The following is a 21892-nucleotide window of genomic DNA, read 5'->3' on the forward strand; positions in this document are numbered from 1 at the left end:
GTGTCCATGTGACTGGTTGGCTCTGCCAAAAAGATAATAGTTGTGAGGGCCATTATCCGCATGTACACGGTCAGTTCCACGAGGGAGGGACCATGCCTCTGTTGGTCCTCAGTGTACCCGCAGCACTGAACACAGCCTCTAGAGAACAGTTGCTTAGGAAATATTTGTGGCTCGATTGAACACAGTGTATCCTATGTATGCCACACCCTGAGACCTCCCCATGGAGAGCAGATGATTGTGACAGCGTGGTGTGATGGGAGGGTGTCAACAGGCTAGGACAGTGGTTGGCAAACTCATTAGTCAACAGAGCCAAATATCAACAGTACAACGATTGAAATTTCTTTTGAGAGCCAAATTTTTTAAACTTAATCTTCTAACGCCACTTCTTCAAAACAGACTTGCCCAGGCCGTGGTATTTTGTGGAAGAGCCACACTCAAGGGGCCAAAGAGCCGAATGTGGCTCGCGAGCTGTGGTTTGCCGACCACTGGGCTAGGAGAACAGAGAGGACAAGCTGATGGGTGGGTGGTTGCAGCTGGTGGGCTTCCTATAAGCGGCCAGGCTGCAGCTGCATCCAAAAGGATGATGTTGGCTGCACTTGGTTTACTTGTGAGCTCCTTGAGATCCGGGGCCACGGCAATCTTGCTCACTGTTGCACTCTCAGTGCCTGGCTCAGAACCTGAAACTTTGTGGGGGTGGGGAGGTGGGGGAAGAAAGAAAGCAAGCAAGCTATGGGAAGGAGCTGTCTCCACCCCACCCCCCCACCCCCAAACCCCTCTTGGTAAATGGAGCAAAAGGGCAGTGGAACTCAACCCCAACTTTGCACTTGAGCTGCTTGGGGTCTGGGAGAGTAAGTCTCCACCAGAGAGGGCTTCAGGGAAGCTGCTCAACCTCACTGTGCCTGTTCCCTCAACTGGAAAATGAGGATGATAATGACTCAGTGCATTGAGGGTATTGAATATGCAGTCACCATTCTACAGGCCTTCCACATATGAACTCATCTATCCTGACAAGCCTTTGAGGTGGGTGCTGCAATTCTTCCTATTTACTGGTAGAGACACCCAACGCCACATAGCTTGGAAAGCCAGGTTTTGAACCCCCTGGTACCCAAATCCATCCAGTTGACTTCCAGGATACACCGCTCCCCCAAAGTGCTGGAGGGTAAATGATTGATATACTGGAGAGGTCTAGTAAGTGTAATTATTGTTCTTTTTAATTATAATTCTGCTAGAGGGCGCTGGGAGGGAGGGTGAGTCAGGGGAGAGGGAGGGTCACCAGGCTGAGAGTTTCCCAGGGGGGGAACCTGAGATGGGGGTGGGGTGTATGTGTGTGTGTGTGTGTGTGGGGGTGGGGTGGGGGTGGGGATGGTGGGGGTGGGGTGGGGTAGGGGGTGCGCCTGCTACTTGGCAGCCTTGCTGTCCGCTTTTGGCGGCGGTGTTTGTGGGTGGGTCCCAGTCTTTGGCGGCGGCGTCTGTGGGTGGGTCCCAGTCTTTGGCGGCGGCGTCTGTGGGTGGGTCCCAGTCTTTGGCGGCGTGCGTGGGTCCCAGTCGTTGACCAGGCACTGCGCCTGCTGGTAGTTCACGTGCGGGTGCCTCTGGCGGAGGCGCAGGCGCACCACGTTGTAGTCCACCTCGTGCCCGATCCTCTTGCAGTCGAGGCTGCGGGTGAGGTTCTTGTGCGTGGCGCGCAGATCCTCCAGGTTCTTTTCCACGTGCGAGATGTGGCGCTGCAGCTTGTCAGTGCCCTGGGGAGAGGGCGGGCCGTGGTGGGGGACCGCCCAAGCGGAGCCAGAAAAGGGAGGGGGGAGGAGATGAGGGCAGGGAGGAGGGGGGCAGACTCCTCTGGGCCAGATGTGCGCGTGAAAGGGAGCCGGCTGAAGAAATGGTGGGCCTCGGATTGGGGGGCGGGGGGCACACGTGGGCCAGAAGTGCTTGAAAAATGACCAGCGACAGGGCGGGGCTGAGGGAGGGGTGGGGCCTGGGGTGAGAGCCTCTTCCCTGGGCCACGTGTCCTTGAGGCAGAAGTCTCCCCAAGGGGAAGGAGAGGGGCGTACCTTGGTGAGGTGCGTGGGCTCCGGGAGTTGGGTGCCCACGTGTCTCTGGTACACGCGGACCAGGGGCCTGTCCAGTTTCTCTCGAGTCTCCAGGTGACTTTTTGACAGAGGACCCTGGCGAAGGGCGGGGTGCCGAGCAGTGAGGCCCCCTGGACGCGGGCATCCCCGGCCTCCTCCCCGCAGGCCCTGCCCGCTAACCATACCTTGATGAGGCCGCGGGTGATGTACATCTCCTGGTTGAACTTCGTGCAGCGGTGGATGGTTCCCCTCATCAGTCCTACGGTCATGTTCATTCTTTCCTGGGTGGGTGGGAGCGCAGGGGCATCACGCTGGCGCCCCGTCCACTCTCTTCCCGTGTCCCCCCCCCCCCCCCCCCCTCCGCCTCGGTACTCCCCCACCCTGGCCCCCAGACACCGCCTCCGAGTTGCGCCCGCGCGCACCTTCAGCTCCGTGGTCTCGCGCATCTTTAGGGCCAGCGAGGAGCACACGCTGTCGCTGATCTGCCGCTGCTGCTCCCGGACCTCCTCCTCGTTCTTGGCCATCTCCTGTAAGGTGTCCTTGGACTCCATCAACAGCCGCTTGGCTTCGTTCAGCGCCGAGGCGCACTCTGCAGGAGGGTGGGACCCGCGTGGGTGCCAAGCCCTCCTTTCCTCCACCCTGGCTCTCCCTGTCCCCCTCCTTTCTTTGTTTATGTATTTATTTTTTGTTAATCCTCACCCGAAGATATTTTTCCATTGACTTTTTTTTTTTTTTTTTTAGAGAGAGTGGAAGAGAGAGGGAAAGACAGAGAGAAACATGATGTGAGAGAAACACATCGATCCTGCAGGAGCCCTGATCAGGTCCCGGGCTGGGGGAGGAACCTGCAACCAAGGTACACGCCCTTGACCAAAATTGAACCCGGGACCCTTTGGTCCGCAGGCCGAAGCTCTATCCACTGAGCCAAACCAGCTAGGGCTGCATCCCTTTCTTTTATTGTTACCGTGGTGGTGGGCCTTGGGCAAGGAGGGTTTCCTGAGGGCCTGGGAGAAGGCCCAGGGGAGGGGCTAGTGGAGTGAGGAGAGGGTGTGGGAAGCAGGAGCAGGCAGGGTGAAGAGCGATTCCAGAAGGGGGGCTCAGCTGGAGCCTGGCTCTCAGCCCTCTTGTTCAGTGTAGGGGGACAATGCCCCAGGAAAAGGGGCAGCTGAGAAGCAGAGGGGAGTGGATGGGCACCCACTACAGTGGACTCCTTTCTGAGGGGGCCTACCTGGTGTGTACGTGCCCACGGGGTCTGGAGGAGGCGTTTTCTGACCCTGAGTGTTGGGGGTGGGGATGCGGGAGAGGTCCACCCAGGAGTGGCGGCCGGCCAGCTCCAGAACCTTGTCCAGGGGCTTGTTCATTAAGTCCACAACTTGGAGCCTCTCCTTGCAGCAGAAGACCAGGGTGTCTCGGCAGGAGGCCAGGGTCTGGGGGCGAGGAGTGGGAGAGAGGCTGAGCTGAGGGCAGAAAGCGTGCTGGGAGGGTGGGGGTGGCTGGAACTGATTTTTCTGCTGGGGGCTGAAAAGTGTTTCTGCCTCTGAACTGACCCTTTTCGGTTCTAATTGTGGCTGAAAAGAAGCAATTTTCAAGTCGAAGTTCAGACATCCCACCCTCTCACCCTCTGTCCAGAAGCCTTCGTGACCCTGGGAGTGGGGAGAGTAGGAGCAGTAGGGCCTGGTGGCAGCTTCCCTGTCCTGGGTGTCCATTGCTTAGGTTCTGTGTCTGGCTCTGCCCTGGCACCCTGAGAAAGCCCCTCCCCCATCGACTTCCCTATCTGTACAGTGGAGAGGGAGCCCTGGCTATGCCCACATCTCTGTCTTCCTGTGCCATCCTTTTCCTCCTCAACTTGCATTCACCTCATCCCTAGCCTCAGAGTCCCACTTTCTCTTCTCTAATGAGTAGCAGGAGCCCTCTGCAGTCCCCAGAGTCCCTCTCTCTGGATCTACTGCATCTGGACCTTCACCTCATCCAAATCCTATTTCCACCATTATAAAATAAAGCATTCTAATATATAAAAACCCTGGGTCCATCACATCCACAATGACCGGAGGCTCCACCAACCAGAAGTCAGTCCTGCAGTCAGTGCTGGGTTGCCGTGGTGACCCAGCACTGACTGCTGAGGGAGCTGCGAATCAGGCCCAGAAAGAGGCCTGAAGAGAGACGCAGGGTCTGATCTGTAGCCTCTGTGGCAGCTGTTGATAAGCACTTGCCTCTCTCTTTCTCTCTGGGCCTGGCCAGCAGCCCGCCTCCATTTCTCTCCAGGCTCCACAGGGGCTGCTAATCAGCCCCACCTTTCTGATCAGGCCCCGTTGATAGGCCCAGAGACGCTGACTGGCATAGAAACTGACCAATCAGAACCAAATCTGGGTCAACTGTGAGGAGCCAATGGCTGCCGAGGAGGCAGAGCTTTTGACGCTGATTGGCATAGAAACTGACCAATCAGAACCAAATCTGGGTGAAGTGCAAGGAGCCAATGGCTGCCTAGGAGGCAAAGCTTTTGATGCTGATTGGAATAGAAACTGACCAATCAGAACCAGATCTGGGTGAACTGTGAAGAGCCAATGGCTGCCTAGGAGGCAGAGCTTTTGATGCTGACTGGCATGGAAACCGACCAATCAGAACCAAATTGGCCAGCAGAGGAGGACAGTTGGGGGTGAGATCAGGTCTGCAGGGGAGGGCAGTTAGGGGTGATCAGGAAGGCAGAGGCAGTTAGGGGTGATCAGGCTGGCAGGGAAGGGCAGTTGGAGGTGAGATCAGGCCTGCAGGGGAGGGCAGTTGGGGGTGAGATCAGGCTGGCAGGGGAGGGCAGTTGGTGATCGGGCCAGCAGGGGAGCAGTTAGGTGTTAATCAGGTTGGCAGGGGAGTGGTTAGGGGGTGATCAGGCTGGCAGGCAGGTGAGCAGTTAGGAGCCAGCAGTCCCGGATTGTGAGAAAAATGTCCTACTGCTGGTTTAGGCCCAATCCTTGGTATCAGGCCTAAACCGGCAGTCAGACATCCCCTGAGGGGTCCCAGGTTGGAGAGGGTGCAGGCTGAGCTGAGGGACCCCCAAGTGCACAAATTTCATGCACCAGGCTTCAAGTATATCTATAATAATAAAAACACAATATGCTAATTAGACTGGGCAGCTGAACGACCTTCCGGACTTCCTTCCAGATGTCCTTCTGGATGACTCGGATGAAGCTGGGGCTGCGAGGGCCAAGGCCCTTGCATGAATTTCATGCATCGGGCCTCTAGTATATACACTGAGTGGCCAGATTATTATGATCTTTGAACACATAATAATCTGGCCACTCAGTGTGTGTGTGTGTGTATATATATATATATATATATATATATATATATATATATATATACATATATATATATATATTAGAGGCCCGGTGCATGAATTTGTGCATGGGTGGGGTCCGGCCAGCCTGGCTAGGGGGAGGGGACATGGGCAGTTGGCCGGGTCTGCCTGCTGGTCGAACTCCTGGGTGAGGAGACAATTTGCATATTAGCCTTTTATTATATAGGATATACACTGAGTGGTCAGATTATTACGTGTTCAGCGATCATAATAATCTGGCCACTCAGTGTATATATATGAATTTCAGGCATCGGGCCTCTAGTATCTATATATATAAAAAGCCAGCGACTATAATGTCGTAATGACCGGATGACTGGTCACTATGATGCCCAGCCCCCGCCCCCGGCTGGCCCCACCCCTGATCAGCCTTTCCCATCCCAATTGAGGGTGGGGCAGCTGGCCAACTCCCCCGTGGCCCCTTGCCCAGGCCGGCCCCATCCCCCAGTGGGGACTCTCCACCCTGAAGTGGGCGTGGCTGGCCTGCAAACCGTCTGCAGCTCCTCGCCCAGGCTGGCCCTGACTCCCAATGGGGACCTCCCTTCCTCCCCCCCCCGCCCAGATCCAGGGCCCCCATCAGGGCAGGCCAGCTGGCCCCCATCCATGCACCAGGCCTCTATCCTATATAATAAAAGGGTAATATGCAAATTGACCCTAATGGGGGAATGATCAGAATGATTGCTGGACCAGTCACTATGAGGTGCACTGACTACCTCTAGGTTCCTTTCCCTGGCCGGCAGGCTCCGATTGCCTGATGACAAATGAGGAACTGGGGGTGGGTGGCCAGGGATGTGGGTGGTGCCAGTCCAAGGTCCTGTCCCACCAGTCGCCCCCCACACAGAGGGCAATCCACAGTGGGGGCGGGGCTGGTGAGCAGGCGCTAACAGCTGACCTCTCAGTCCCTTTGCCTGGCCGTCAGGCACTGATCACCCTATGGTGAAAGGGGAACCGGGGGTGGGTGGTGGCGGGTTTCGGGGCTGGCTATGGGCAGCCAGAGAGGATGGCCCTGATTGCTGGCCAGGCTTAGGGACTGTACCTGCACACAAATTTCGTGTGCTGGGCCTCTAGTATATACATACATACATACATACATACATACATACATACATACTTACATATATTCAGCCTTAAAAAAGCAGAAAACCCTGTCATTTGTGACAACATGGATGAAATAAGCCAGATGCTTAAAGACCAATACTACATGATCACAGTTATATATGGAATCTAACATAGTCAAAGTTATAGAAGCCAAGAATAGAAGGGTGGTTGCCAGGGGCTGAGGGGAGGGGGAAATGGGGAGATGTTGGTCAAGTGGTACAAAGTTTCAGTTATGCAAGATGAGTAAATTCTGAAGAGCTAGTGTACAGCAATGTGCCTATAGTTAACAATTCTGTATTTTATAATTGACATTTGCTTAAAGGGTGGATGATAAGTGTTCTCACCACACAGCATAGTAACTATGTAAGGTGCTGTACACCTTGATTGTGGTGATTTTTTCAAATGTATACATATACCATATCTCAGGTTGTACATTTTAAATATATATATATATATATATATATATATATATATATATATATATATATATATATACTAGAGGCCTGGTGCACAAAATTCGTGCACGGAGGGGGTGGTGTCCCTCAGCCTCGCCTGCACTCTGCAATTCGGGACCTCTACACCTTTTTCTTATCTAGCTAACCTCTTCACATTTAAAAAAATTAACTGAAATATCACCTACTCTAGGAAATCCTCTTTGAACAAATGTCTTGAAAGTATTTTCACAGTATATCATTCTTTTTCTTTAACAGCTACTTAGAGTGGATGCAATGTGGTTTTCATTCTTGCATCTGAATTTTTTCTTCTTGCTCTTGTAATAGCAAAGCTTATCCAATTTACATTTGCCCTTCAAGGGCTTATATTTGGTTCATTTTCTAGTTTGCTCCCTGCTTTTTTTTTAAGCAATAAATTTGGGTTGTGATAGTAAGCCTCACTTGTAATCAAGCCTGTAGGTCTCCTTATCTGAATATTTTTATAATACCTATCACTTTAGCATACCAGAGATTGTGTTCATTTATAGAAAATAACAATAAATGTCCCCTGGTCATTTGATCTTCTAGTAATATTTTATAGTAAATATTTTATATATTAGTATACTTATTGATTTCAGAGAGGATGGGAGAGGGAGACAGAGAGAAAGAAACATCAATGATGAGAATCATTGATTGGCTGCTTCCTGTATGCTCCCCACTGAGGATCGAGCCCACAACCCTGACATGTGCCCTGACCAGGAATCGAACCGTGGCCTGCTGGTTCATAGGTCGATGCTCAACAACTGAGCCATGCCACCCAGGCTATATGTACAATTTAAAATTGTTAATTATACCTCACTAAAGCTGGGGAGAAAAGGATTTGTGACCTAAAACCACAATCCTGCCACTGGCTAGTCCTGTGCCTGGGGTGGGGCCATCTCTCTCTGAGCCGCAATTTCCCCATCTCTAATAAGAGACCACAGTTTCTACTTCACAGGAGTGCTTAAAGGAGCTGACTCAATGACTGCACAGGGCTTGGCACAGAGAGGGTGTTCATTGTTATTCTGAGTCCCAACCCCATCCCTCAGAGCAAAGCAGAAATCCAGTGAATGTCAAGACAGAGTTAGTGGGTTGAGAGGCTTGTTGGTGGTGGTCCCCAAGGTCAGAGCGGTTCGTTCATTAGGCAGCCAGGGGTACCCCTCCAGCCCTCTCCACTGGGTCCCAGGTATTCCCGACCTTGAGCAGGGCCTCTGATTTTTCCATGTCTTTCTCCATTTTCCTCTTCATGCTCTTTAACTCCTCTTTCTCCCAGGTAAGCATACTGTCAGCTTTGTCAGGGACCTGGAAAGCGAGGGGAGACACTCTCACTCCCAGAGAGGCCAGCAGGAGACTTCTGCTGGCCAGCAGGAGGGTGGTAGAGGTTTGCCAACCTTATAAACTCTGGGTTGCGGGGATGGAGTCGGGGGTCTCTCTGAGAAGACTTTATCCTTTCAGGGGGCTAGAGAGTGGGGCTGGGTATCTCCCTTTCACAGGTAGGAGTCCAGTGAGCTAGGATGAAGATTTCTCTAGGGCTGGGGGACCCCCTTCCTTGGCAATGGTGTTTACCCCCCCTTCCCCCTCCACCTCCCGGGCCAGTAGTGAGGAATTTCATTATAGGGATGATGAGAGCTTGCTTTTTTGGGATCTTACTCTCTGAATTTCGGGGCTGGAACTAGGAATACCACCCCGTGAGTGGAGTCTCATCCCTCCCCAGGGAGGCTGGAATGTTCCCGCTTTGGGGTCCAAGTCTAGGGTTTCACTTTGGGGGAAGATTTCATAGGACTGGGTCTAGGTAGGGGCTCTCCCTGGCTGGAATTAACTCTTGGGTGTGGGGGCTGGGAGTCTGAGCGTCTCAACCTGTAGGCAGGACATGTTCCTTTATTTTCCCATGCGGCCTGGGGAGGCTTTTCTCACTCACTGGGGCTGGGGAGAGGTTTTTTGTTTGTTTGTTTTTATAAACATTTTGAGGAGAGTTTCATGGGTTGGGACCAGGACATCACCCACTCTTCTCAGCTGCATATTTCACTGGGCGTGGCATTGAGGGACTCATGACCACAGGCAGGTCTCACACGGGGGGCCTGGGGGCTGGGTGGGTGACTACATGCCGGGGTTGGGGGTTGTGAGCTTCACTGGGAAGAATTTCATCTTCCATCTTCTGTCCCTCACTGGGGGTCTGGGAAACATCCCATTTGGGGTAAGTGGACTGAGAATCTCATCCTCATGTGGGGGGGTGGGGGGGGGGCGGGGAGGGGGGAAATCTCCCTCTCTGGGGCTGGGGACCAAGGCACCTCATCTTAGGGGTGTTCTCATCTTCTTGGGCCCTTGCTCACTGGAACTGGGGCCTGGGATGGGTGGTCTCTCTGCGGGGCGGGTTTCTCCCAGGGTGAGCTAAGTAAGGCTTCAGTCTTGGCGACTGGGCTTGGGTGGAGGAGGGGTATCCCACCTTCTCAGACTCGGGCCGGTAGCCCCGCAGCTTGACGCTCTGCTGGTTAATTAGCAGGCCCTTGCGCACCTCGCTGAGCCTGTGGTCGGTGGCCTCGCGCTGGCGCTGCAGCAGCTGCACCTGCCCATTGATCTGCTGCTGCGCGCGGCCCAGGCGGGCGGCGGTGAGGCGCGCCCCGCGCGCGTGCGCCTGCACCAGATCCACCGTCTGCAGGGCGCGCGCATCGCGATTCAGGGGCAGCGGCAGGCGCGCGTGCCAGGCCGGCGGCTTCATCTTGCTCCTCCACAGCGTGACGCCCTCGCCCGGCGGCGGCTTCTCCAAGGTGCTCCCGTCTTGGAGCATCTCCACGCGGAAGCGCCAGGGCAGGATGTAGGCAGCCCGGCAGAGGTGGTGCGCCACGTGCGGGTCCCACACGCTGTCCTTGGGCTGCCACATAGTCACGGCCTCCTGCCCGCAGCGGTCCGTCAGCTGCTGTGCCTCCAACATCTTGGCCTGGGCCTCCTCGCGCCATTTCGGGGCCCCGACGCGCGTGCTCTCGCTTTGCTCAACCTGGGGTATCAGCACGGGCATGGCCCCTGCTTGGTGCCCTGCCTGGGCCGCGTCCTCCACGGGGAGAGGCAGGGACACTCAACTACACGCACTTCTCTCCTGTCCCGAAGCGCGAGTGAAGCGGAGCCCTCATCACAATGACCACGGAGTTCCAGAGGTGGGGGAGGGGGACGGCGACAGGGAGGCGCCAGATGGAGCCTTTGGAGCTCTGCAGAGGCGGCTTGGAATCCTAGCTCCTTGAGAAAGAGGACCCCATTTTACCCGCCTCGCCCTGTTCTTACCGGCCAGCAACACGGGCCTTTGTCCGGCTCTTAGGACACGCTAAGCTCTTCCTCCCTTCAAAGCGCTGGATTTGCTGTTCCCTCTGCGTGGCATACTCCTGCCCCTGTTCTTCCCACGGCTGGCTCATGTTCAATCTTCAGAACCCAGCTCGAACATCACCATCTTCAGAGGGTCTTTCCTTAGCACTGTATCTAAGCCTCACTCTCTCCCATCACGCAGGAGTTTTAGTGCAAGAAACAGAAAAGGGGACCTCACCATCCGAATTGCAGTAAAACATTCAAAGAAATACAGAGTGCTGTCTGAACTTCCTGTTTCCATGGAGGAAGAAAAACTGTTTCCCCACTGAGACTCATATGGGGAATTCCTCCAACATAGGGAGCAGGCCAGAGTCTGGGGAAGTAAAAAGGGACAACTACTCTCTATTACTCCCCCCCCCCCCGCAATTCTCCACCTCCTTTCCTCTCAGCAGTAGCATCTTTACTTGGGCATTTAGTAGGGGCCTCAAATCACGGTCAAGATCCTAGAGCCAGACAACTCGGGTTCATATTATCATTCTGACATTTCCATCTGTGTGACCTTGGGAAAGTCACTTGACTTCTCTGTGTCCTTTGTGTCCTTACCCGTTAACTAGGATAACAGGATTGTGGCATGGGTTAAATGAGTTCATAAGAGTGAAGTGCTTCAACAGTGGCTGACATTAGAGTAAGCACTCTGTAAGTGCTTGCTTTTCATTTTTATTCACTGAATGAATAGATGAATGAACTTTTCTAATACCAGGAGATGCAGAGAGGGTTTCACAAAGAACCGGGGAGATAGCTTACTGGGGACAACATTCAGCACTCAACCCATCCATCCTTGCTGTATTCATTTAGTGCTTCCATTTTCCCACCTGGAGGATTTCACTGTCTTGGCTTGCGGCCTGGTGTATGGAGTATTTCTGTTGGGTAGTGTTGTGCCAAACTACCTTGTGTTCTTGTGTCAGATCTACATAAAGATGATTTTGGCTTCCACATAGGTCTGTGGTGAAATTCATTATGGCTATGGGTGGAGGTGTAGTCTGTCCTAGTCTGGCTTTTATTTATTTATTTATTTATTTTTAATTTTTTAAAATATGTTTTATTGATTTTTTTACAGAGAGGAAGGGAGAGGGATAGAGAGTTAGAAACATTGATCAGCTGCCTCCTGCACACCCCCTACTGGGGATGTGCCCGCAACCAAGGTACATGCCCTTGACCGGAATCGAACCTGGGACCCTTCAATCCGCAGGCCGACGCTCTATCCACTGAGCCCAACTGGTTAGGGCTAGTCTGGCTTTTAATTGGTTCAATGTATTCATGCCAACAAGCCCCAGTGAATACCACCATTGTCTGAGCATTGAAATCAGTATATGCCACTGCCCACGGCTCAGTCCACCAACTTCTCACTTTCATCTTCCAACCCCAGTTTGTATCAGCTTCTAAAACTCTCCTCTGATTCCTAGTTTTGATGGTCCATTTTGGACATTTTGACACTAAGCCTGTGTTTGAGGACAAGGCAAACCACCTTCTGCTTTCAAAGCCTGCTGATCACAGCTTGGGTTGGCAGGTTCTATAGACTGAAGTTTGTGTCCCCCCTGCCCCCCCCCCCCCAATTCATATGTTAAATTCTAATGCCCAATGTGAGGGTTTCAGGAGGTGGGGCCTTTGAGCGGTGATTAGGTCACGAGAGTGGAGACCGCATGAATGGGATTAGCACTCTTATAAAAGAGACCACAGAGAGCTCCCCTGCCCCTTCAGCCCTGTGAAGACAGTGAGAAGACAGCTGTCTACGAACCAAGAAGTGAGTGGGCTCTCACCAGACACTAAGTCTGCTGGCACCTTGATCTTGGACTTCCCAGCTTCCAGATCTTTGAGAATTAAGTTTCTGTTGTTTCTAAGCTACCAGTCTGGGCCATTCTTTATAGCAGCCCAAACAGACTAAAACAGCAGGTGCCTGGAAGGAACCATAGTAGGGCTGGGACTAACGCTCAGTCCCCAAGAGATTTAACTGCATGTGGCTGAACAGAAATGATGCTCAAAAAATGCTACAGAAACATTTAGCTGGGAAAACTTTTCACTATTACAAAAACTCAAAAACCTCTCTTAAGCTAACAAATGAACCTGTTTTCACGCTATGAAAGTAATGTATGCACTGAATCTATGCTGCCTAGCCTAGTTCCTGGCATAAACCCAGAAAAATATAATGAAGAAAAGAAAAATCATCTGTAATTTCATCACCCAGAGATATCTATTCTGAACATGTTTTGATTTCACTCTAGCTATTTCCTGAAACTCCCCTTCCCCCATATACAGGGGTGGGCAAAAGTAGGTTTACAGTTGTTTGTTTAGAAAATAATACAACAATTAATAAATAATAATACAAGAACAAACTCTGTGTTTCACGTACTCACAACCATAAACCTACTTTTGCCCACCCCTGTGTGTGTGTGCACGTATGTGTGTGTGTATTTATACATATCTGTCCTCCTCCCAGTATACTAATGCTCAAATATGTCCAACTCAGACCAATGGGGAATAATATTTGTGAAATTAGCTCTCTGATTTTTATAATGAAGGTTGTTTTACAGAAATTCCTTTGCGTGGCCATCTTTGCTGGGACCACCTATTCTATGTTATGAGTATTACAAAACGGGGAGCGGAATTCTGTCCTTGGATTAAATAGAAGGAAATTGCAGGATGTATGAGAAAGAAAAACCTTCTAAAACTTCTAGCTTTTCTTTCCTTTTTTCCTTTGTTATTGCACGTTGATGCCCTTCATTCTGAAATCTTGGCAGGTAATTATCAGAGACCCCTTTTCCGGTTCCCTGATGTCTTCCCTTCTGGGGCACCAGCTCCTACTTTTAGTAGGTGCCCCCTTTCTCTTGGAGATAATCACATCAGTTAGTCTCTCATTCCAGGGGGATATGACCTAGAATCAGTTTTGTCTTTGAGAAATGAGGTCGCTTTCCTGGGGGAGGTGTCAGGAGAGAGTGGGAAGCCCCAGGCTGGGAGGGGAGATTCTTCCTGGCTTTTACCAGTCCCTCTTGCAAAGGTGGTGACCCTGCTAGTTGGTGAGGAATAAGGACTGGTCTGTATGGCTTTAGTCCCCATCAGTCCCCTAAAATGGTTCAGGCAAAAGTTAGTCATGTCCTCCTGCAATTCACAAATTCCATAGTTTCTTTTCTATTCCATTCAACTTGACCGGTAGGTAGAATTTGAAATTGTTTACTACCTGAAACGTGAATCTCCTCCCCTGTACTCTTTCACACTTTTCCCTTTTGCCTCTGATCTTGATCCTTCACTGGCTGGTTGTCTGCCATCCACCCCCTCAGATATAGTGTTCTTCAGTCTTAAAGATGGCTCCCAGGGGCCCCCATCTTCTGGTCTTCGTGCCCCGTGTCATCCCCTCCCTTTGCATGTAGGTTGGATCTAGTTCTAACCAATAGAATGTGACAAACATTAAAGGATACTCCTTCTAAGATTAGGTTTTAAGAGATTATGGTTTCTACCTCACACTTTCAGAAATGGAAAGACCATGTGACAAAGAATTGAGGGAGCCTCTGGCCATCAGCCAGCAAGGACCTGAGGTCCTCAGTCCAATATCCTGTGAGAAATTGGAGCCTGCCAAAAACCACATGAGTGAGCTTTGAAGTATACCTTTTCCCAGTCCAGCCTTCAGATGAGATAACAGCCCCAGCTGTTGCCTTGTCTGCAACTTGGTGAGAGACTCTGAGCCAGAGGACCCAGGTAGGCCATGACCAGATTCCTGACTCACAGGAACCCATAAAATAAATATTTGTTGTTTTACGCTGTTAAGTTTTGTGATAGTTTGTTTATGCACCAATAGGTAACTAATGTATTAGGTTCCCATGTTCTAGTCACTTCTCATTCCTCACCCTTCCCCTGGAAAACTCATCCATATTGGTGGATTTAGATGTTACTTATTAGATTAGGGCAACTGTGGCTTTAAGACCAATGGGTAGGCAAGTGCCAAGTTTAGAATAGCATCTAAATTCCTACCATCATTTGCAGAATATCAGTTCCTTACCACCTGGCTCCTGCCCACCTTTCCTTCCCCATATCCAAACACTCTGTCCTTAGATCATTAAGAATCAGCCATGCTGGTACTCAGACTCACCAAGTTTATTTAATCTCATGGGCTTTGTGCTTGCTTTCCCCCTCTTCAGATGTTCTGAATTTTCATATGGCTTACCCCCTTTCATCCTTTAGGGTTTTGCTCAAATTTTATCTCCTAAAAGGCCCTTTTTTGACCATCTGATCTGAAGTATTATACACCATACCATACTGTATCACTCCTTCTCCTCATAATACTCATCAGTTTGTGATTCTCTCACCTCCTTCTCTATATACTAGCCCTTTAATGGGTCTCTTTTTTATTGGCCTGTCACAGTGTTTTTTTTCTTTATTGATTAAAGTGTTACATATGTGTCTTTATCCTCCCCATTGTGCCCCCCCCACCCCCCCGATCATGCCCTCACCCTCCTGGTGTCTGTGTCCATTGGTTATGCTTATACGCATGCATACAAGTCCTTTGGTTGATCTCTCCCCCTTACCCCCACCCTGCTCTGCCTTCCCTCTGAGGTTTGACGGTCTGATTGATGCTTCTCTGTCTCTGGATCTGTTCATCAGTTTATGTTGTTCATTATATTCCACAAATGAGTGAGATCATGTGATATTTATCTTTCTCCAACTGACTTATTTCACTTAGCATAATGCTCTCCAGGTCCATCCATGCTATTGCAAATGGTAGGAGTTCCTTCCTTTTTACAGCAGCGTAGTATTCCATTGTGTAGATGTACCACAGTTTTTTATTAGTGGGACTCTTATCTCCCTTAGTCCTCAGTGAATCTATGCTGCCTAGCCTAATTCCTGGCATAAAGCAGGCCCTTCATACTTATTTTTTGAATGACTGAATGATGGTGGCTCTGCCATACTTGGACATAGTCCATGAGTGGACTAACCAAGACGCTCTGCTGCTTCTGCCATGGACATCTGTGTTCTGGCTGCTCCATTTCCAAGCACCCTTCTAATTTATGGGGGAACCCAAATTAGGTGAAAGGCAGGGTTGATGGAAGGCCTCACCCATTGTCATGGGTTGAATTGTGTCCTCTCAAAAAGATGCTGAAGTCCTGACTCCAGGTACCTGTGAATGTGTCCTTGTTTGGAAATAGGGTCTTTGCAGATGTAATTAGTTATTATTACACAAGGTTATACTGCAGTAGGGTGGAACCTTAATCCAGTGATTCTTGTTCTCATAAGAAGGCTACATGAAGACACAGAGACATACAGGGAAGATGGCCACATGAAGAAAGCGGCAGAGACTGGAGTGATGCATGTGTAAGCTGAGGAACACCAAGGATTGCTGGCAACCCCTAGGAACTGGGAGGGGCGAAGAAGGACCCTCCCCTAGAGCCGTTGGAGGAAGCACGACTCTGCCAACACCTTCACTTCAGACTCCTGGCCTCCAGGTTTGTGGGAGAATACATTCCTGTTGTTTTAAGCCAGCCCGTTTGTGGTGATTTGTTATGGAAGTCCTAGGAAACTAACATAATGACATCCGTCTCTTTAGTCGGAGGTCCCTTGCCTACCCCTGGCCTGTCTCTCTATGGGGCATTCCCAATCACCTGTGCACACAGAAAGCACCTCCTCAGTGCTCAAAGAGCAGAACCAGAGAGGCAGCTGTGTTCTCTCCTGGTGTTCTGAGCTCATCATAATTTTCTTCTTTTTAAAAATATATTTTTATTGATTTCAGAGAGAAAAGAAGAGGGAGAGAGAGATAGAAACATTCATGATGAGAGAGAATCATTGATTGGCTGCCTCCTGCATGTTCCCCCCATCACCCCCCGACTGGGGATTGAGTCTGCAACCCGTGCCTGTGCTCTGACTGGTAATTGAACTGGGTCCTCCTGGTTCATAGGTCAATGTTCAACCACTGAGCCACACTCACCGGGCTGAACTCATCTTCTATATGTTAGTTTCCCACCTTAATCTTAATGCTCCTGCCATCTCCTGCTGGACCCTCCTTTAAGTCAAACCCACCTGCCAGATTCCTGGAAACAGGGAGCCCATTGATATGGTCCACACAGATCCATCCATTACCTGGGGTGCAGAGCAGGTTGGAGATGGGTGAGGGGTGGACTTGGGGATCCACCAGAACATCTCTTTCCTAATGGTTGGTTGATTGAGTTATTTGACAAATATTACTGAGCTCCTGCTCTGTGTCATCACTGGGCTTAGAACCAGGAGCCAAGAGTGATGAGAGACAAAGACCCTTCCCCTATGGAGCTTCTCGTCCAGTGGGGGAGATGGAAAATGAGAAACTAAACTAAGCCACCAAGTAGTCGGGTGAAGAGTAGGCCTTGTGGTTCCCAGCTGCCACTGCAGCTTGTCCATGGCCACTTCTCAGGTGCAGAATGCTGCTTCCAGGGTTGGCTGGCCCATCGGTGGCCCAATCATAGCTGAGTGGGAAGAGGGCAGCACTGTGAAGGCCACCCTGCTCCGCAGCAGCACCTTAGGGTGGACGTTGGTGGGAGCACGGGGCTGCAGGGAGCCATACCACTTTTCTGGCATCCTGTGCCAACATATCTGTTGGGAAAGATGTGTTTGATGCTTACATACAGAGGCTGAAAAATCAGAATCTGGAAGGCTGATTTATACTGGGATTCTGGCCCAAACAACATCTGGTGTGAAATGTTTCTCTTATTCTGCAAGTGTGATCAGCCTTGCCTTTCTATCACACATTCTTTCACAAAATAATATCATATGTGGAAGCCTGCCTTTGCAAATCTTATTTTATGGCATCAGAGGATGCTTTCTAGTGATCACCCCAGCACTGCTTCTCTTTGTTACAAAAGACTAGGTTACTGGTTGTGCCACGAGGTCACAACAGACACTGGTAAAGCCATTTCTTATAATGTTGTGCTTTCAGAAATGAGTACAGTGTTTCACCAGAATGACATGAAGATTCCAAACACCACATTTTATGCTAAAGCAAAACCACTGTTAGTTAATCCAGGTCTCTTTCCAAACCCTGAAGACTATGACCATCTAATGGGCTATGACAAACCATTCACTTTTGATATGGAAGAAACCAGTGAAAACAAACAGGTTAAAGATGAGAAATGAGTCTACTGTTTTGATGTTTGTGCTTGACTGTGATTTATGTTCCAATGTATAATAGTAACATTACTATTACCTTTGTTTCCTGTTAAAAAATAAAATAAAATAAACCACTGAGATCATGTCTGATAGAAGTAATTGCTTAAGGTGCAATAAATCATCATCATTATCATCATCATCATCATCATCATCATCATCAAATAAATACCATCATAAGAAAGACAATGAACTGCCAAAATGACATGATTCTATTTTAAAAAAATCATGGTAAAATATACATAGCATCAAACTTACCATCTTAACCATGTTAAGTGTACAGTTCAGTGGCATTAAGTACATTCACATTGTTGTGCAGCCCTCACCATCCATCTCCAGAACTTTTTCATCTTCCCAGACTGAAACTCTGCCCCATTAAACACTAACTCCGTATATTCCCTCCCCGCCCTCCAGTCCCTGGCCATTCCACTTTCTCTCTCTGAATCTGATTGCTCTAAGTGCCTCATATAAGTGGAATCACACAGTATTTGTCCTTTTGTATCTGGCTTATTTCATTCACCCAGCATAATGGCCTCATGGTTTATCCATGCTGTAGCATATAGGCATGATTCTAATTTCAATAGGAAAAACATCCTTACCTAAAAGTAATCCAACCTAAAAGTAATCCAACATGTTAGTGAAGGTTATGAATTGGATTTGTTTGAATTTTTCTTTATTTTTTCAACTAGTAGCCCATTTGCAGGAAGAATCCTGCAAGCGGCCGCTGCGGCTGCATGTGCTGCCCGCCCCACCCCACCCTGCCCCACCCCGCCCCACCCGGGCTTTCCCTCTGGCAGCCACCTTGCTTTCTGCTTTTCCTCCCTCTTCCTTCTAAGTTGTCTTCAGTCTTCACTCCTCCCTCCCTCAGTGTATGCAAATTAACCACCATCTTTGTTGGGTAATTTGCATACTCACCCTGATTTGCTGGTGGGCGTGGCTTGGGCGTAGCGAAGGTGTGGTCAATTTGCATATCACTGTTTTATTAGGTAGGATTTCAGTTTATATTCAATATTATTCTGTATTAGTTTCAGATGTACAGTATAGTGATTAGGTGACAATCATATACTTTATGGAGTGGTCCCCAACACCCCTCCCCCCAATATTTCAAATACCCATCTGGCCCCATACATGGTTATTACATTATTATTGACTAGATTTCCTATGCTGTAATTTACATCTCTGTAGCTATTCTGTAAATACCAATTTCCACTTAATCCCTTCACCTTTTTCACCCAGCCCCCCAGCTCCCCTCCCCTCTGACAACTGTCAGTCTGTTCTCTGTAATTAAGAATCTGTTTCTATTATTTGTTTATTTATTTTGTTCTTTAGGTTTCACACATAAGTGAAATCATATGATATTTATCTTTCTCTGTCTGACATTTCATTTAGCATAATATCCTCTAGGTCTATCCATGCTGTCACAAAAGGTAAGATTTCATTCTTTTTTATGGCCAAGTAATATTCCATTGCATATATGTATCACAAATTTTTTATCCACTTGTCTATTGATGGACACTTGGGTTGCTCCCATATCTTGGCTATTGTAAATAATACTTCCATCAACATAGGGGTGCATATGTTCTTTTGAATTAGTGTTTTAGAAGTGGAATCTAAAGAAGTGGAATCGCTGGGTCATAAGGCAGTTCCATTTAAAAAATTTTGAGACACCTATGCACTGTTTTCCATAGTGATTACACCAATCTGCATTGTCACCAACAGTGCATAAGGGTTCCCTTTTCTCCACATTCTTGCCAACACTTGTCATTTGTTGATTTATTGATGATAGCCATTCTGACAGGGGTGAGGTAGTATCTCATTGTGCTTTTCATTTGCATTTCTCTGATGATTAGTAATGTTGAGCAACTTTTCATATGTCTATTGGCCATCTGTATGTCCTCTTTGGAGAAGTGTCTATTCAGGTCTTCTGCCCACATTTAAAAAATATTTTTTTATTCCTTTTTTAGAGAGAGAAAGGGAGAGGGAGAGGGAGAGAAAGAGAAACATCCATGTGAGAAGATCAATTGCCTCCTATAGGCCCTCCCACTGGGAATCAAGCTGGCAACCCAGGCATGTACCCTGACCTGGAATTGAACCAGCAACCTTTGGTGCATAGGACGATGCCCAACCAACTGAGCACACTAGCCAGGGCTCTTCTGTCCACTTTTTAACTATGTTGTTTCTTTTTCTTTCTTTCTTTAATTCTTAATTGTTTAAAGTATATCATATGTCTCTTACTGGGTTCTTTTTCTGGTATTTAGTTGTATGACTTCTTTATAAATTTTGGATGTTAACCCTTTATTAGATATATCACTGGCTAATATGTTCTCCCATTCAGTGGGTTGTCTTTTTATTTTCTTGATGGTTTCCTTTGCTGTGCAAAAACTTTATAGTTCGATGTAGTCCCATTTGTTTATTTTTTCTTTTGTTTCCCTTGTCCGAGGAGATCCATCAGAAAAAACATTGCTATGAGAAATGTCCGAGATTTTACTGCCTATGTTTTCTTCTAGGGTTTTTATGGTTTTTAATCCATTTTGAATTTATTCTTGTATATGATGTAAGAAGGTGGCCTAGTTTCTTTTTTTGCATGTATCTGTCCAATGAACCAAACACCATTTTATGGAATAGACTGTCTTTACCCCATTGTATATTCTTGCCTCCTTTGTCATAGATTAATTGACCATATACATGTGGATTTATTTCTGGGCTCTCTATTCCATTCCATTGATCTATATGTGTTTTTATGCCAGTACCATGCTGTTTTGATTACTATATCCTTGTAGTATATAGATTGATATCATGTAGTGTGATACCTCCCATTTGGTCTTCTTTCTCAAGATTGCTGTTGCTATTCCACGTCTTTTATGTTTCCATACAAATTTTTGGATTATTAGTTCTAGTTCTGTGAAAAACACCATTGGTATTTTGACAGGAAATGTGTTGAATTTATGGATTGCATTGGGTAGTAAGGACATTTTAATGATGTTAATTCTTCCTATCTATGAGGATAGTATATGTTTCATTAATTGGTGTCTCTTTCAATGTCTTATAATTTTCTGAGTAGAGGTGTTTTACCTCTTTGGTTAAATTTATTTCTAGATATTTTATTTTATATTTGATGAAGTTAGTTGCACTTTCTGATAGTTCATTATTGCTGCATAAAAATGGATTTGTGTGACTTTTTTGTTTCCTTCTACACTATGCATTTTCCAAATTTTCTACAATAAACAGTTATTACCTTGATCATAAAAAAATCTTTAAAATGTCTGTCCCCCGTTCCTTTTCGCTCTCTTCTCTGCCGTGCTGCTGCTTCCTAGTGTTTCTCGCTCAGGCTCCCAGCTCCTGCAGCTGCCACCCAGGACACACTGAGATCCTGCAGTGTGTTTCTCATTGCCTGTTTATTGGATTTTATTTCTTTTTCAGTTGTGATGGCTAATTTTCTTTGCAGTAGTCCCCCTTTATCCATGGTTTTGCTTTCTGCAGTTTCAGTTACCCATGGCCAACTGTGGTCTGAAAATAGTAAATGGAACATTCCAGAAATAAACAATTCACACGTTTTACATTGTGCTCTGTGCTGAGTAGCGTGATGAAATCGAGCCACCTCACTGTGCCCCAATGTGAATCAGCCCTGTGTCTACCATGTGTGCTGTATGCACTCCAGGACCATTAGTCACTTAGCAGCCGTCTGGGTTATCAGATTGACTGTCATGGCATCGCACTGCTTGTCTTCAAGTAGACTCATTTTATTTTTATTTTTTTTAAGTACACTCACTTTACTTAATAATGGCCCCCAAACCATTCACATAGCTTTTATTACAGTACATGTTTTTATTGCAGTACATTGTTATAATTGTTCTATTTTAGTATTATTGTTAATCTCTTATTATGTCTAATTTATAAGTTAAACTTTATCACAGGTGTGTATGATTAGAAAAATAGTATACAAAGGACATCACTAACAATCTGGGAATGTAACCTCCATAGGTAAGGGTGTGACTACTGTGTTTATTGTTCAAATTTATTTTTATTGAGATATAATTGATATACAACACTGCCAGTTTAAAGTGTACAATGTGTCAATTTGTTACATTTATACATTGCAATATGATTAAATGGTAATGTCAGTTAATACCTCGATCATATCACATAATTATCATTTCTTTTTTTGTGATGGGGTCAATTAAGATCTAGTCTTTTAGCAACTTTGAAGTGTATAATACAGTGTGCTGTTGTCTGTAATCACTATGCTGTGCATTAGACCTCCTTTTATCCGTGTCTGTTCATTTTTCTACTGCTGCTTCTAAGTGCCTGTCTAGAGGGAAGACTCAGCAAGAAGAAGATTCAAACAGGAGAGTTGGTGAAGGTGTGGTGGTGGGATAAGGAAGCAGTATAGGATGGTGCAGTAACCTGGAGCGAGCAGCATCTGGGAGCTGTTACCATCTCTGAGC

General features: G+C 47.9%; 1 protein-coding gene and 1 pseudogene across 2 annotated transcripts; one reads left to right on the plus strand and one right to left on the minus strand.

Annotated features, from left to right (window-relative positions):
• Positions 1 to 1397: 1397 nt before the first annotated feature.
• On the minus strand, positions 1398 to 9993 carry TEKTL1 (tektin like 1; the record flags this gene model as incomplete). Its single annotated transcript, XM_079772750.1, has 7 exons — positions 1398 to 1742; positions 2052 to 2165; positions 2255 to 2350; positions 2492 to 2658; positions 3295 to 3493; positions 8178 to 8282; positions 9424 to 9993. The coding sequence occupies 7 exons, from the start codon at positions 9991 to 9993 to the stop codon at positions 1398 to 1400; spliced, it is 1596 nt and encodes a 531-aa protein (XP_079628876.1).
• A 6690-nt stretch (positions 9994 to 16683) lies between these two features.
• On the plus strand, positions 16684 to 17417 carry LOC307100377 (transmembrane protein 70, mitochondrial-like; annotated as a pseudogene). Its single transcript has one exon. The product of its transcript is annotated as a transmembrane protein 70, mitochondrial-like (transcript).
• Positions 17418 to 21892: the final 4475 nt, after the last annotated feature.

Source organism: Cnephaeus nilssonii (assembly GCF_951640355.1).
Source record: "Cnephaeus nilssonii genome assembly, chromosome: 5".
Classification (NCBI taxonomy): Eukaryota; Metazoa; Chordata; class Mammalia; order Chiroptera; family Vespertilionidae; genus Cnephaeus; species Cnephaeus nilssonii.